Here is a 14,017-nt window from a genome sequence, read left to right as displayed (position 1 = left end):
CCCCCAGAACAGTTATAACCCGTCTCTCCTCCCCCAGAACCCCCCACCTGTTCCCCAGAACAGTTATAACCCGTCTCTCCTCCCCCCAGAACAGTTATAACCCGTCTCTCCTCTCCCCAGAACCCCCCACCTGTTCCCCAGAACAGTTATAACCCGTCTCTCCTCCCCCCAGAACAGTTATAACCCCTCTCCTCCCCCCCAGAACCCCCCACCTGTTCCCCAGAACAGTTCTCCTGTGTAGCCGGGGAAGTGGACTGCATCCCCCACGCCTGGCGGTGCGACGGATACCCAGAGTGTGACGACGGCAGCGACGAGGGAAACTGTCCCGTCTGTTCAGATTCAGAGTTTCAGTGCGACTCCAGGCAGTGTGTTGACCTCGGCCTTCGCTGCAACGGAGAGGTCAACTGTCAGGACCGCTCAGACGAGAACAAATGTGAAGGTGAGACGGGAACACACACACACACACACACACACCACACACACACACACACACACACACACACACACACACACACAGGAACACACACACACACACACAGGAACACACACACACACACACACACACACACAGGAACACACACACACACACACACAGGAACACACACACACACACAGGAACACACACACACACAGGAACACACACACACACACACACACACACACACACACAGGAACGCACACACACACACACACACACACACACACACACACACAGGAACACACACACAGGAACACACACACACACACACACACACACACACCACACAGGAACACACACAGGAACACACACACACACACACAGGAACACACACACACACACACACACACAGGAACACACACACACACACACACACACACAGGAACACACACACACACACACAGAGAGAGAGATGTTCTTTGTATGCCATTTTTTTTTTATATTTGAGTTAACCAATGATATTAGGCCACACCTGGCCATGATTACAAACACCTGTGTGTCTCTTGACAGTATAAATGACTCATCTCTCAGTGTTTGTGATGATACCCTGATGAAGACAGCTTCGCTGTCGAAACGTTGGTTATTCAATTTTTGCATCTGAGCTCTTAGAGTGTGCGGCTTTCCTTTATTTTCTAATTTAACCTGGTTTTAACCTGGTTTAATTCCTTGTGAACCTGGTTTAACCTGGTTTTAACCTGGTTTAATTCCTTGTTAACCTGTTTAACCCCTCTCCTCTCCAGTCTAATGTAGATTACTGCTGAACCTGGTTTTAACCTGGATTTAACCTGGTTTTAACCTGGTTTTAACCTAGTTTTAACCTGGTTTTAACCTGGTTTAACCTAGTTTTAACCTGGTTTAATTCCTTGTTAACCTGGTTTTAACCTGGTTTTAACCTAGTTTTAACCTGGTTTAACTCCTTGTTAACCTGGTTTAACCTGGCTTTAACCTGGTTTAATTCCTTGTTAACCTGGTTTAACCTGGTTTTAACCTGGTTTAACTCCTTGTTAACCTGGTTTACCCCTCTCCTCTCCAGTACTTTGCTCCCCGGACCACTTCAGCTGTTCCAGCGGTCAGTGTGTGGGAAGACATCAGAAGTGTGATCACTCTACAGACTGCTCTGACAACTCAGACGAGATAGGCTGCTGTAAGTCTACAGATCTGAACCTAGGCCAGTTTCTCTCATGAGGAAGAGGGAGTTTCTCTATAGTGTGTCTGAATGACAGATCTGATCCAAGGCCAGTTTCTCTATAGTGTGTCTACATGATGGGATGAATAATTTGTTCCAACTAACTGCCTTAAAGGTAATATTTTACCTGCTGGATCTCAGCTAAACATGGAATAATGTCATTCTAGTAAGCTCCCCCTCTGCCCCCTCCTCTGCCCCCCCTCCTCATCCTCTGCCCCCCCCTCCTCTGCCCCCTCCTCTGCCCTTCCCCCTCCTCTGCCCCCCTCCTCCTCTGCCCCCCTTCCTTCCTCTGCCCTTCCCCCTCCTCTGCCCCCCCTCCTCCTCTGCCCCCCTCCTCCTCTGCCCCCCTCCTTCTCTGCCCCCCTTCCCCCTCTGCCCCCCTCCTTCTCTGCCCCCTCCTCTGCCCCCCCCCTCTGCCCTTCCCCCTCCTCTGCCCCTCCGCTCCTCTGCCCCCCCCCCCAGACCCGACAGAAGAGCCGTCCTCCCAGCCCACCAACACCATCGGCTCCATTGTGGGGGTTGTGATGGCGTTGTTTGTGGTGGGCGCCATCTACTTGGTGTGCCAGCGCGTGCTCTGTCCCCAGATGAAGGATGAGCGGGAGATGGTAGCCAGCGACTTGGTGGTCCACGGTCCCTCTGTTTCCCTGGGTTACGTACCTCACCCTGCCTCTCTGTCCGGGTCTCTGCCAGGTAGGACCACACACACACACCAGACACACACCAGACACACACCACACACACACACACCACACACACCACACACACACACACCACACACACACACACACACACACACACACACCACACACCACACACACACACACACACACACACACACCACGCACACACCACACACCACACACACACCACACACACCAGACACACACACACACACACACCACACACACACACACACACACACCACACCACACCACACCACACACACCATATTACCATCTATGGCTACAATACTGATGATGACTCCTACTTTGTGTTGTTGTTTCCTGCTACTTTGTGTTGTTGTTTCCTGCTACTTTGTGTTGTTGACTCCTGCTACTTTGTGTTGTTGTTTCCTGCTACTTTGTGTTGTTGTTTCCTGCTACTTTGTGTTGTTGACTCCTGCTACTTTGTGTTGTTGTTTCCTCCTACTTTGTGTTGTTGTTTCCTGCTACTTTGTGTTGTTGACTCCTGCTACTTTGTGTTGTTTACTCCTGCTACTTTGTGTTGTTTACTCCTGCTACTTTGTGTTGTTGTTTCCTGCTACTTTGTGTTGTTGTTTCCTGCTACTTTGTGTTGTTGTTTCCTGCTACTTTGTGTTGTTTCCTGCTACTTTGTGTTGTTTACTCCTGCTACTTTGTGTTGTCTTCAGGTATGTCCAGGGGAAAGTCTGTGATTGGTTCGTTGAGCATCATGGGCGGGTCCAGCGGCCCCCCGTACGACCGCGCCCACGTGACCGGAGCTTCCTCCTCAAGCTCCTCCTCCACCAAGGGCACGTACTTCCCCCCGGTACGACACACACACACACACACACACACACACACACACACACACACACACACACACACACACCTTACACACACCTTACACACACACACACCTTACACACACACACGCACACACACCTTACACACACACACACACACACACATACCTTACAGCGGTCTAAGTTACTGCATCTCAGTGCTTGAGGCGTCACTACAGACCCTGGTTCGAATCCAGGCTGTTTCGCATCCGGCCGTGATTGGGAGTCCCATAGAGCGGGGCACAATTGGCCCAGCGTTGTCTGGGTTTGGCTGTCATTGTAAATAATAATTTGTTCTTAACTGACTTGCCTGGTTAAATAAATGTAAAATAAATAAATAGCCTACTGCGTTTCATAGCCAGGTCCCCTCCCACTCCCACTTAGCCTACTGCGTTTCATAGCCAGGACCCCTCCCACTCCCACTTAGCCTACTGCGTTTCATAGCCAGGACCCCTCAACACTCCCACTTAGCCTACTGCGTTTCATAGCCAGGACCCCTCAACCCTCCCACTTAGCCTACTGCGTTTCATAGCCAGGACCCCTCAACCCTCCCACTTAGCCTCCTGCGTTTCATAGCCAGGACCCCTCAACCCTCCCACTTAGCCTACTGCGTTTCATAGCCAGGACCCCTCAACCCTCCCACTTAGCCTACTGCTTTTCATAGCCAGGACCCCTCAACCCTCCCACTTAGCCTACTGCGTTTCATAGCCAGGACCCCTCAACCCTCCCACTTAGCCTACTGCGTTTCATAGCCAGGACCCCTCAACCCTCCCACTTAGCCTACTGCGTTTCATAGCCAGGACCCCTCAACCCTCCCACTTAGCCTACTGCGTTTCATAGCCAGGACCCCTCAACCCTCCCACTTAGCCTACTGCGTTTCATAGCCAGGACCCCTCAACCCTCCCACTTAGCCTACTGCGTTTCATAGCCAGGACCCCTCAAACCCTCCCACTTAGCCTACTGCGTTTCATAGCCAGGACCCCTCAACCCTCCCACTTAGCCTACTGCGTTTCATAGCCAGGACCCCTCAACCCTCCCACTTAGCCTACTGCGTTTCATAGCCAGGACCCCTCAACCCTCCCACTTAGCCTACTGCGTTTCATAGCCAGGACCCCTCAACCCTCCCACTTAGCCTACTGCGTTTCATAGCCAGGACCCCTCAACCCTCCCACTTAGCCTACTGCGTTTCATAGCCAGGACCCCTCAACCCTCCCACTTAGCCTACTGCGTTTCATAGCTAGGACCCCTCAACCCTCCCACTAGGGGCGGCAGGGTAGTCTAGTGGTTAGAGTGTAGAGGCGGCAGGTAGCCTAGTGGTTAGAGTGTAGAGGCGGCAGGTAGCCTAGTGGTTAGAGTGTAGAGGCGGCAGGTAGCCTAGTGGTTAGAGTGTAGAGGCGGCAGGTAGCCTAGTGGTTAGAGTGTAGAGGCGGCAGGTAGCCTAGTGGTTAGAGTGTAGAGGCGGCAGGTAGCCTAGTGGTTAGAGTGTAGAGGCGGCAGGTAGCCTAGTGGTTAGAGTGTAGAGGCGGCAGGTAGCCTAGTGGTTAGAGTGTAGAGGCGGCAGGTAGCCTAGTGGTTAGAGTGTAGAGGCGGCAGGTAGCCTAGTGGTTAGAGTGTAGAGGCGGCAGGTAGCCTAGTGGTTAGAGTGGAGGGGCGGCAGGTAGCCTAGTGGTTAGAGTGGAGGGGCGGCAGGTAGCCTAGTGGTTAGAGTGTAGAGGCGGCAGGTAGCCTAGTGGTTAGAGTGGAGGGGCGGCAGGTAGCCTAGTGGTTAGAGTGTAGGGGCTGCAGGTAGCCTAGTGGTTAGAGTGTAGGGGCGGCAGGTAGCCTAGGGGTTAGAGTGTAGGGGCGGCAGGTAGCCTAGTGGTTAGAGTGGAGGGGAGGCAGGTAGCCTAGTGGTTAGAGTGGAGGGGCGGCAGGTAGCCTAGTGGTTAGAGTGTAGAGGCGGCAGGTAGCCTAGTGGTTAGAGTGGAGGGGCGGCAGGTAGCCTAGTGGTTAGAGTGTAGAGGCGGCAGGTAGCCTAGTGGTTAGAGTGTAGAGGCGGCAGGTAGCCTAGTGGTTAGAGTGTAGAGGCGGCAGGTAGCCTAGTGGTTAGAGTGTAGAGGCGGCAGGTAGCCTAGTGGTTAGAGTGTAGAGGCGGCAGGTAGCCTAGTGGTTAGAGTGGAGGGGCGGCAGGTAGCCTAGTGGTTAGAGTGGAGGGGCGGCAGGTAGCCTAGTGGTTAGAGTGGAGGGGCGGCAGGTAGCCTAGTGGTTAGAGTGTAGAGGCGGCAGGTAGCCTAGTGGTTAGAGTGGAGGGGCGGCAGGTAGCCTAGTGGTTAGAGTGGAGGGGAGGCAGGTAGCCTAGTGGTTAGAGTGTAGAGGCGGCAGGTATCCTAGTGGTTAGAGTGTTGGACTAGTAACCGAAAATAATAATTTGTTCTTAACTGACTTGCCTCGTTAAATAAAGGTAAAATAAATAAATAGCATACTCCATTCATAAAGCATATCGTGGGCTGTTCTGAAACTTGGCTACTGGCATACCGGACCGGTAGCCATTTTGTTTAGGCTAAAGCTAGTTCAGTCATGTTACCTCATTAGCTACTGGCGGACCAGACCGGTAGCCATTTTGTTTAGGCTAAACCTAGTTCAGTCATGTTACCTCATTAGCTACTGGCGGACCGGACCGGTAGCCATTTTGTTTAGGCTAAAGCTAGTTCAGTCATGTTACCTCATTAGCTACTGGCGGACCGGACCGGTAGCCATTTTGTTTAGGCTAAACCTAGTTCAGTCATGTTATCTCATTAGCTACTGGCGGACCGGTAGCCATTTTGTTTAGGCTAAACCTAGTTCAGTCATGTTACCTCATTAGCTACTGGCGGACCGGTAGCCATTTTGTTTAGGCTAAACCTAGTTCAGTCATGTTACCTCATTAGCTACTGGCGGACCGGACCGGTAGCCATTTTGTTTAGGCTAAAGCTAGTTCAGTCATGTTACCTCATTAGCTACTGGCGGACCGGACCGGTAGCCATTTTGTTTAGGCTAAACCTAGTTCAGTCATGTTACCTCATTAGCTACTGGCGGACCGGTAGCCATTTTGTTTAGGCTAAACCTAGTTCAGTCATGTTACCTCATTAGCTACTGGCGGACCGGTAGCCATTTTGTTTAGGCTAAACCTAGTTCAGTCATGTTACCTCATTAGCTACTGGCGGACCGGACCGGTAGCCATTTTGTTTAGGCTAAACCTAGTTCAGTCATGTTACCTCATTAGCTACTGGCGTACCGGACCGGTAGCCATTTTGTTTAGGCTAAACCTAGTTCAGTCATGTTACCTCATTAGCTACTGGCGGACCGGACCGGTAGCCATTTTGTTTAGGCTAAACCTAGTTCAGTCATGTTACCTCATTAGCTACTGGCGGACTGGTAGCCATTTTGTTTAGGCTAAACCTAGTTCAGTCATGTTACCTCATTAGCTACTGGCGGACCGGACCGGTAGCCATTTTGTTTAGGCTAAACCTAGTTCAGTCATGTTACCTCATTAGCTAGCAACCTGGCGGCGCGTTCAGCACCACGCAATTATTATTATCTTGTCTCCTTTTTCCTCCACAATTTCGTTATATTTAATTGGTAGTTACAGTCTTGTCCCATCGCTGCATCTCCCGTACGGACTCGGGAGAGGCGACGGTCGAGAGCCTTGCGTCCTCTGAAACACGACCCCGCCAAGCCGCACTGCTTTCTGGACACACTTCCCACTTAACCCGGAAGGAAGCCGCACCGATCCTCTCCGATGTGTTCAGAGGAAACGCTGTACCACCTGGCGCCCGTGTCGGCGTGGACCGCGCCCCCGGCCCGCCACAGGAGTCGCTAGAGCGCGATGGGACAAGGACATTCTGGCCGGGCCAAACCCTCCCCTAACCCTGCTGGGCGCTGGGCCCCGGCTGGGCGCTGGGCCCCGGCTGGGTGCTGGGTGCTGGGTGCTGGGCCCCGGCTGGGCGCTGGGCCCCGGCTGGGCGCTGGGCCCCGGCTGGGCCCCGGCTGGGTGCTGGGTGCTGGGCCCCGGCTGGGCGCTGGGCCCCGGTTGGGCGCTGGGTGCTGGGCCCCGTCTGGGCGCTGGGCCCCGGATGCAACGTTTTGGAACATCTCACTGTAAAGTTTACACCTGTTGTATTTGGCGAATAACAATTTGATTTTAAACTCTCCGTCTCCTCTCTGTCTCCTCTCCTCTCTTCTCCTCTCCTCTCTGTCTCCTCTCTGTCTCTCTCTCACTCTCTTTCTCTCCTCTCCTCTCCTCTCTGTCTCTCCTCTCCCTCTCCTCTCCTCTCTGTCTCTCCTCTCCCTCTCCTCTCCCTCCTCTCCTCTCCTTCTCCCTCTCCCTCTCCCTCTCCCTCTCCAGATCCTGAATCCTCCTCCATCTCCTGCTACCGTCAGGTCTCAGTACACCATGGAGTTTGGTTACTCTTCCAACAGCCCATCAACCCACCGTTCGTACAGGTAACCCTCTGCTCCTCCTCTCCTCTGCTCCTCCTCTCCTCTGCTCCTCCTCTCCTCTGCTCCTCCTCTCCTCTGCTCCTCCTACTCTTCTTCTGTGAATCCATGTAAATGTACAACAGGTTATAAACTAGTCTGGAGACCCATCTCTTCTTCTGTCAGCTTATTAATGCGTCTGTTCTCCTTCCTGTCCCCAGTTACCGTCCCTACACCTACAGTCACTTCGCCCCTCCCACAACCCCTTGCTCCACGGACGTCTGCGACAGCGACTACACCCCGGGACGCCGCGCCCCGCCCACTTCCAACTCCGGCGTCGCCAAAGGTTACACCAGCGACCTGAACTACGACTCGGAGCCTTTTCCCCCGCCCCCGACCCCACGCAGCCAATACCTGTCAGCGGAGGAGAACTGTGAGAGTTGCCCTCCTTCCCCGTATACGGAGCGGTCCTATTCTCACCACCTCTATCCTCCTCCTCCTTCGCCCTGCACAGACTCCTCCTGAAACCTCTCGCTGTACATAACAATTGTTGATATTGTGTTTCTAAAAGAGGAGGGAGGAGAGGAGAGACGGAGGAGAGACGGAGGAGAGACGGAGGAGAGACGGAGGAGAGACGGAGGCTGATGTACAGAACATAATGAAAAGAGAGAAACACAGGAAGCTCGTTTCGGGGTTAGAAGAAAGAGCTCCGGGAACATTTTTGTACATTTAAAAAAAATAGGGAAAAAAAGCATATTTATATATTTTCTATACAGCGTTTACTGGATACGCCATAGAGGTTTGTATTCAAACATTTGTACTTTTTTTTTTAAGAAAACGTTTTTATTAAAACCATCACAAAACATGATAAGTTGCCTTAAATCCAGAAGATACAAACAGTTGTCTGTTTTTACGACGCTGGACGAACATTAAGCACATAGATGGAACTATCCGACGCCAAATAAGACACAGTTACAACGCTAAGTAACGAGGAGAGGAGAGGAGAGGAGAGGAGAGGAGAGGAGAGGAGAGGAGAGGAGAGGAGAGGAGAGGAGGGAGGGAGAGGACACGACGCCCCCTGGAGGTGACAGACAGTACTGCACCGTAGCACTCTGCAGCCTGGGCAGCCATTTTGTAGTGGATCGGTGATCCCCATGGTAACAGACAACAAGGTGTACTGAGTGATTCGATCTCCTTTTTAATGGTTTCCTGTCTGCCTGTCAGCTTGTATTGCTTCAACTAGGTACGACCACAACCCTCCTGACCCCCCTCATCGCTACCACAACCCTCCTGACCCCCCTCATCCCTACCACAACCCTCCTGACCTCCCTCATCGCTACCACAACCCTCCTGACCTCCCTCATCGCTACCACAACCCTCCTGACCCCCCCTCATCGCTACCACAACCCTCCTGACCCCCCCTCATCACTACCACAACCCTCCTGACCCCCCTCATCACTACCACAACGCTCCTGACCCCCCTCATCACTACCACAACCCTCCTCACCCCCCTCATCACTACCACAACCCTCCTCACCCCCCTCATCACTACCACAACCCTCCTGACCCCCCTCATCACTACCACAACCCTCCTGACCCCCCTCATCACTACCACAACCCTCCTGACCCCCCTCATCACTACCACAACCCTCCTGACCCCCCTCATCACTACCACAACCCTCCTCACCCCCCTCATCACTACCACAACCCTCCTGACCCCCCTCATCACTACCACAACCCTCCTGACCCCCCTCATCACTACCACAACCCTCCTGACCCGACGCATTGGTCCAGGAAGGGGTGGGGTACAGAGGTCGAGGTCAGGGTTCACAGAACCTGTCTCCCGTCTGATGAGGTCACTACTGCACAATATTCAACCAAAATCTACGTTCTGCTATTTGAGGTTATTTTTTATATTTTTTTTTTGTATGTTTTTGTTTTAAATGCCAGACTGCAACTGAAGAATCTCTTTATCCTGTCTGGATGAGACAGACCCAGAGACCATCTGTTAATGAGGAGGGGGGTTATCTATCCTGTCTGAATGAGACAGACCCAGAGACCATCTATCCTGTCTGAATGAGACAGACCCAGAGACCATCTATCCTGTCTGGATGAGACAGACCCAGAGACCATCTGTTACTGAGGAGGAGGGGTTATCTATCCTGTCTGGATGAGACAGACCCAGAGACCATCTGTTACTGAGGAGGAGGGGTTATCTATCCTGTCTGGATGAGACAGACCCAGAGACCATCTGTTACTGAGGAGGGGGGTTATCCTGTCTGAATGAGACAGACCCAGAGACCATCTATCCTGTCTGGATGAGACAGACCCAGAGACCATCTATCCTGTCTGGATGAGACAGACCCAGAGACCATCTGTAATCTACCTTCTGAGGTCTCGCTCTCTTTCACCTGTATTCTCTGTCTCTCCCTCTGTCCTCCCCCGAGCTAAACTTCTCCACAGAGGTCGACTTATTGTACCTGATCAGTTCTTCAAATCATTTAGTTGTTTTTTTTTGCCAAGGGTTTTAATATTTTTGTACCACATAGTGTATATACCGTATTTATAAGCTATAAAGAAAAACCGTGTTGTATATCCATTGAGTTCTTGCTGTACTTCGTCATTCCGTCTTTCAGTAATTTGCCTCCATTTTATTTTTCTACCATGTCAGTCAGTCCAAACGTATGGCGACAATCTTAGACAATATCAACAATCCTTTAGTGATGTCCTGTCTCTGTCTTGTCTCTGTCTCTGTCCTGTCTTGTCTCTGTCTTGTCTCTGTCCTGTCTCTGTCCTGTCTTGTCTCTGTCCTGTCTCTGTCCTGTCCTGTCTCTGTCCTGTCTCTGTCCTGTCTCTGTCTTGTCTCTGTCTTGTCTCTGTCCTGTCTCTGTCTTGTCTCTGTCTTGTCTCTGTCCTGTCTCTGTCCTGTCTCTGTCCTGTCTCTGTCCTGTCCCTGTCCTGTCTCTGTCCTGTCTCGTCCCTGTCCTGTCTCAAACTAAAAAGACGGTCGGGGAAAAGGGATCCTTCTTTAAACTGGGTCGTTTTCTCTCTCCCCCGTTTATCCAATCAGAGCTGTGGGACATTTCAGACTGAAACCTGAGGACGATTTAAAGCTGTCATCTCATCCTCTCAGAACATTCACACATACCTCAAAACGTCCGTCTTTGTCTTTTAGTTGTCCAATAGGCCAGGCCAATTATCAATATAGACTGTAGAAGACATTACAGGGTCCTGGTTGTCTCTGTTGTTCCTCTGGGACAGTATGAAGACATTACAGGGTCCTGGTTGTCTCTGTTGTTCCTCTGGGACTGTAGTAGACATTACAGGGTCCTGGTTCTCTCTGTTGTTCCTCTGGGACTGTAGAAGACATTACAGGGTCCTGGTTCTCTCTGTTGTTCCTCTGGGACAGTATGAAGACATTACAGGGTCCTGGTTGTCTCTGTTGTTCCTCTGGGACTGTAGTAGACATTACAGGGTCCTGGTTCTCTCTGTTGTTCCTCTGGGACAGTATGAAGACATTACAGGGTCCTGGTTGTCTCTGTTGTTCCTCTGGGACTGTAGAAGGCATTACAGGGTGTATGTATCTTGATCAAAATGGCCGTCTTCTGTCCAGACCCAGACACACTAAGGCCAATCCAATCCAAAATGGCCGTCTTCTGTCCAGACCCAGACACACTAAGGCCAATCCAATCCAAAATGGCCGTCTTCTGTCCAGACCCAGACACACTAAGGCCAATCCAATCCAAAATGGCCGTCTTCTGTCCAGACCCAGACACACTAAGGCCAATCCAATCCAAAATGGCCGTCTTCTGTCCAGACCCAGACACACTAAGGCCAATCCAATCCAAAATGGCCGTCTTCTGTCCAGACCCAGACACACTAAGGCCAATCCAATCCAAAATGTCCGTCTTCTGTCCAGACCCAGACACACTAAGGCCAATCCAATCCAAAATGTCCGTCTTCTGTCCAGACCCAGACACACTAAGGCCAATCCAATCCAAAATGTCCGTCTTCTGTCCAGACCCAGACACACTAAGGCCAATCCAATCCAAAATGTCCGTCTTCTGTCCAGACCCAGACACACTAAGGCCAATCCAATCCAAAATGGCCGTCTTCTGTCCAGACCCAGACACACTAAGGCCAATCCAATCCAAAATGGCCGTCTTCTGTCCAGACCCAGACACACTAAGGCCAATCCAATCCAAAATGTCCGTCTTCTGTCCAGACCCAGACACACTAAGGCCAATCCAATCCAAAATGGCCGTCTTCTGTCCAGACCCAGACACACTAAGGCCAATCCAATCCAAAATGGCCGTCTTCTGTCCAGACCCAGACACACTAAGGCCAATCCAATCCTCCAGAACTCTTCTCCCTGATGTTCCTTTCTAGATGTACAGTATAGAAGACCTCTAAACCACAGTGTCTCTGCTGAGCTCCTGTCCCTGTCTGTCTCTAGCTGAGACAGTCTCCTGTCTGTCTCTAGCTGAGACAGTCTCCTGTCTGTCTCTAGCTGAGACAGTCAACTGTCTGTCCCCTGTCCTGGTCTGTCCCCTGTCTCTAGCTGTGAGTCTTATCTGTCTCCTGTCTCTAGCTGAGACAGTCTCCTGTCTGTCCTCTGTCCTGGTCTGTCCCCTGTCCGTCTCTAGCTGTGAGTCTTGTCTGTCCCCTGTCCATGTCTGTTTTTAGATTCGACCAGCATCGTTGGAAATGTTGTCATTCTCCAAGTGCACTTTACAGTTCTGCTCCTAGTGACTGGAACAGACAACATGATGCACACAGTTCAAATGGATTGGATGAGGAATGTGTTTGTGTGGTCTGGACGTTTTGAGCGGAGCGACGTCGTGAATAAGGTCGGTGCTGCAGTTCATATATCAGGATATAACGCAGCAACACGAGGGAGGATATGATGTCAGAGCTTCCTGATGTAGAGGGGGAGGATATGATGTCAGAGCTTCCTGATGTAGAGGGGGAGGATATGATGTCAGAGCTTCCTAATGTAGAGAGGGAGGATATGATGTCAGAGCTTCCTGATGTAGAGGGGGGAGGATATGATGTCAGAGCTTCCTGATGTAGAGGGGGAGGATATGATGTCAGAGCTTCCTGATGTAGAGGGGGAGGATATGATGTCAGCGCTTCCTGATGTAGAGAGGGAGGATATGATGTCAGAGCTTCCTGATGTAGAGAGGGAGGATATGATGTCAGAGCTTCCTGATGTACACATGTCTGGGTCGGCCTGTCCCGGGACATTACATTGATAACAGAGGTCTTCTGTTCTCTGGTCTACCAGCATCGGTCTCTGATGGAGAGAAGGGAAGTGGGGTAGCTAGATTCTCTGGTCTACCAGCATCGGTCTCTGATGTAGAGAAGGGAAGTGGGGTAGCTAGATTCTCTGGTCTACCAGCATCGGTCTCTGATGTAGAGAAGGGAAGTGGGGTAGCTAGATTCTCTGGTCTACCAGCATCGGTCTCTGATGTAGAGAAGGGAAGTGGGGTAGCTAGATTCTCTGGTCTACCAGCATCGGTCTCTGATATAGAGAAGGGAAGTGGGGTAGCTAGATTCTCTGGTCTACCAGCATCGGTCTCTGATGTAGAGAAGGGAAGTGGGGGTAGCTAGATTCTCTGGTCTACCAGCATCGGTCTCTGATGTAGAGAAGGGAAGTGGGGTAGCTAGATTCTCTGGTCTACCAGCATCGGTCTCTGATATAGAGAAGGGAAGTGGGGTAGCTAGATTCTCTGGTCTACCAGCATCGGTCTCTGATGTAGAGAAGGGAAGTGGGGTAGCTAGATTCTCTGGTCTACCAGCATCGGTCTCTGATGGAGAGAAGGGAAGTGGGGTAGCTAGATTCTCTGGTCTACCAGCATCGGTCTCTGATGTAGAGAAGGGAAGTGGGGTAGCTAGATTCTCTGGTCTACCAGCATCGGTCTCTGATGTAGAGAAGGGAAGTGGGGTAGCTAGATTCTCTGGTCTACCAGCATCGGTCTCTGATGTAGAGAAGGGAAGTGGGGTAGCTAGATTCTCTGGTCTACCAGCATCGGTCTCTGATATAGAGAAGGGAAGTGGGGTAGCTAGATTCTCTGGTCTACCAGCATCGGTCTCTGATGTAGAGAAGGGAAGTGGGGTAGCTAGATTCTCTGGTCTACCAGCATCGGTCTCTGATGTAGAGAAGGGAAGTGGGGTAGCTAGATTCTCTGGTCTACCAGCATCGGTCTCTGATATAGAGAAGGGAAGTGGGGTAGCTAGATTCTCTGGTCTACCAGCATCGGTCTCTGATGTAGAGAAGGGAAGTGGGGTAGCTAGATTCTCTGGTCTACCAGCATCGGTCTCTGATGGAGAGAAGGGAAGTGGGGTAGCTAGATTCTCTGGTCTACCAGCATCGGTCTCTGATGGAGAGAAGGGA

The 14,017-nt window shown here is 51.5% G+C and overlaps 2 protein-coding genes across 3 annotated transcripts; both read left to right on the top strand.

The window, feature by feature from the left end:
- Nucleotides 1-189: 189 nt before the first annotated feature.
- On the top strand, nucleotides 190-10,219 carry LOC115189830 (low-density lipoprotein receptor-related protein 6; the record flags this gene model as incomplete). Its single annotated transcript, XM_029748338.1, has 6 exons — nucleotides 190-439; nucleotides 1,512-1,622; nucleotides 2,127-2,354; nucleotides 3,034-3,170; nucleotides 7,550-7,647; nucleotides 7,842-10,219. Coding segments are annotated over 6 exons (1,128 nt in total), but the record flags the coding sequence as incomplete, so codon positions are not given.
- Nucleotides 10,220-10,523: 304 nt separating this feature from the next.
- On the top strand, nucleotides 10,524-13,211 carry LOC115189829 (uncharacterized). Of its 2 annotated transcripts, none has more exons than XM_029748337.1 (2): nucleotides 10,524-11,912; nucleotides 11,964-13,211. In XM_029748337.1, exons 1-2 carry the CDS (start codon nucleotides 11,031-11,033, stop codon nucleotides 11,994-11,996), a joined length of 915 nt encoding a protein of 304 aa, XP_029604197.1. In that variant the 5' UTR covers nucleotides 10,524-11,030; the 3' UTR covers nucleotides 11,997-13,211. The 2 variants fall into 2 exon arrangements, with proteins under 2 accessions (XP_029604197.1, XP_029604196.1); XM_029748336.1 differs by having other exon boundaries at nucleotides 10,525-10,840; nucleotides 10,989-13,211.
- The last annotated feature ends 806 nt before the right edge of the window (nucleotides 13,212-14,017 follow it).

This window comes from Salmo trutta, unplaced genomic scaffold, assembly GCF_901001165.1.
Source record: "Salmo trutta unplaced genomic scaffold, fSalTru1.1, whole genome shotgun sequence".
In the NCBI taxonomy this organism is placed as follows: Eukaryota; Metazoa; Chordata; class Actinopteri; order Salmoniformes; family Salmonidae; genus Salmo; species Salmo trutta.
The sequence above is the reverse complement of the archived record's forward strand: the minus strand, read 5'-3'. Positions and strand labels throughout refer to the sequence as shown.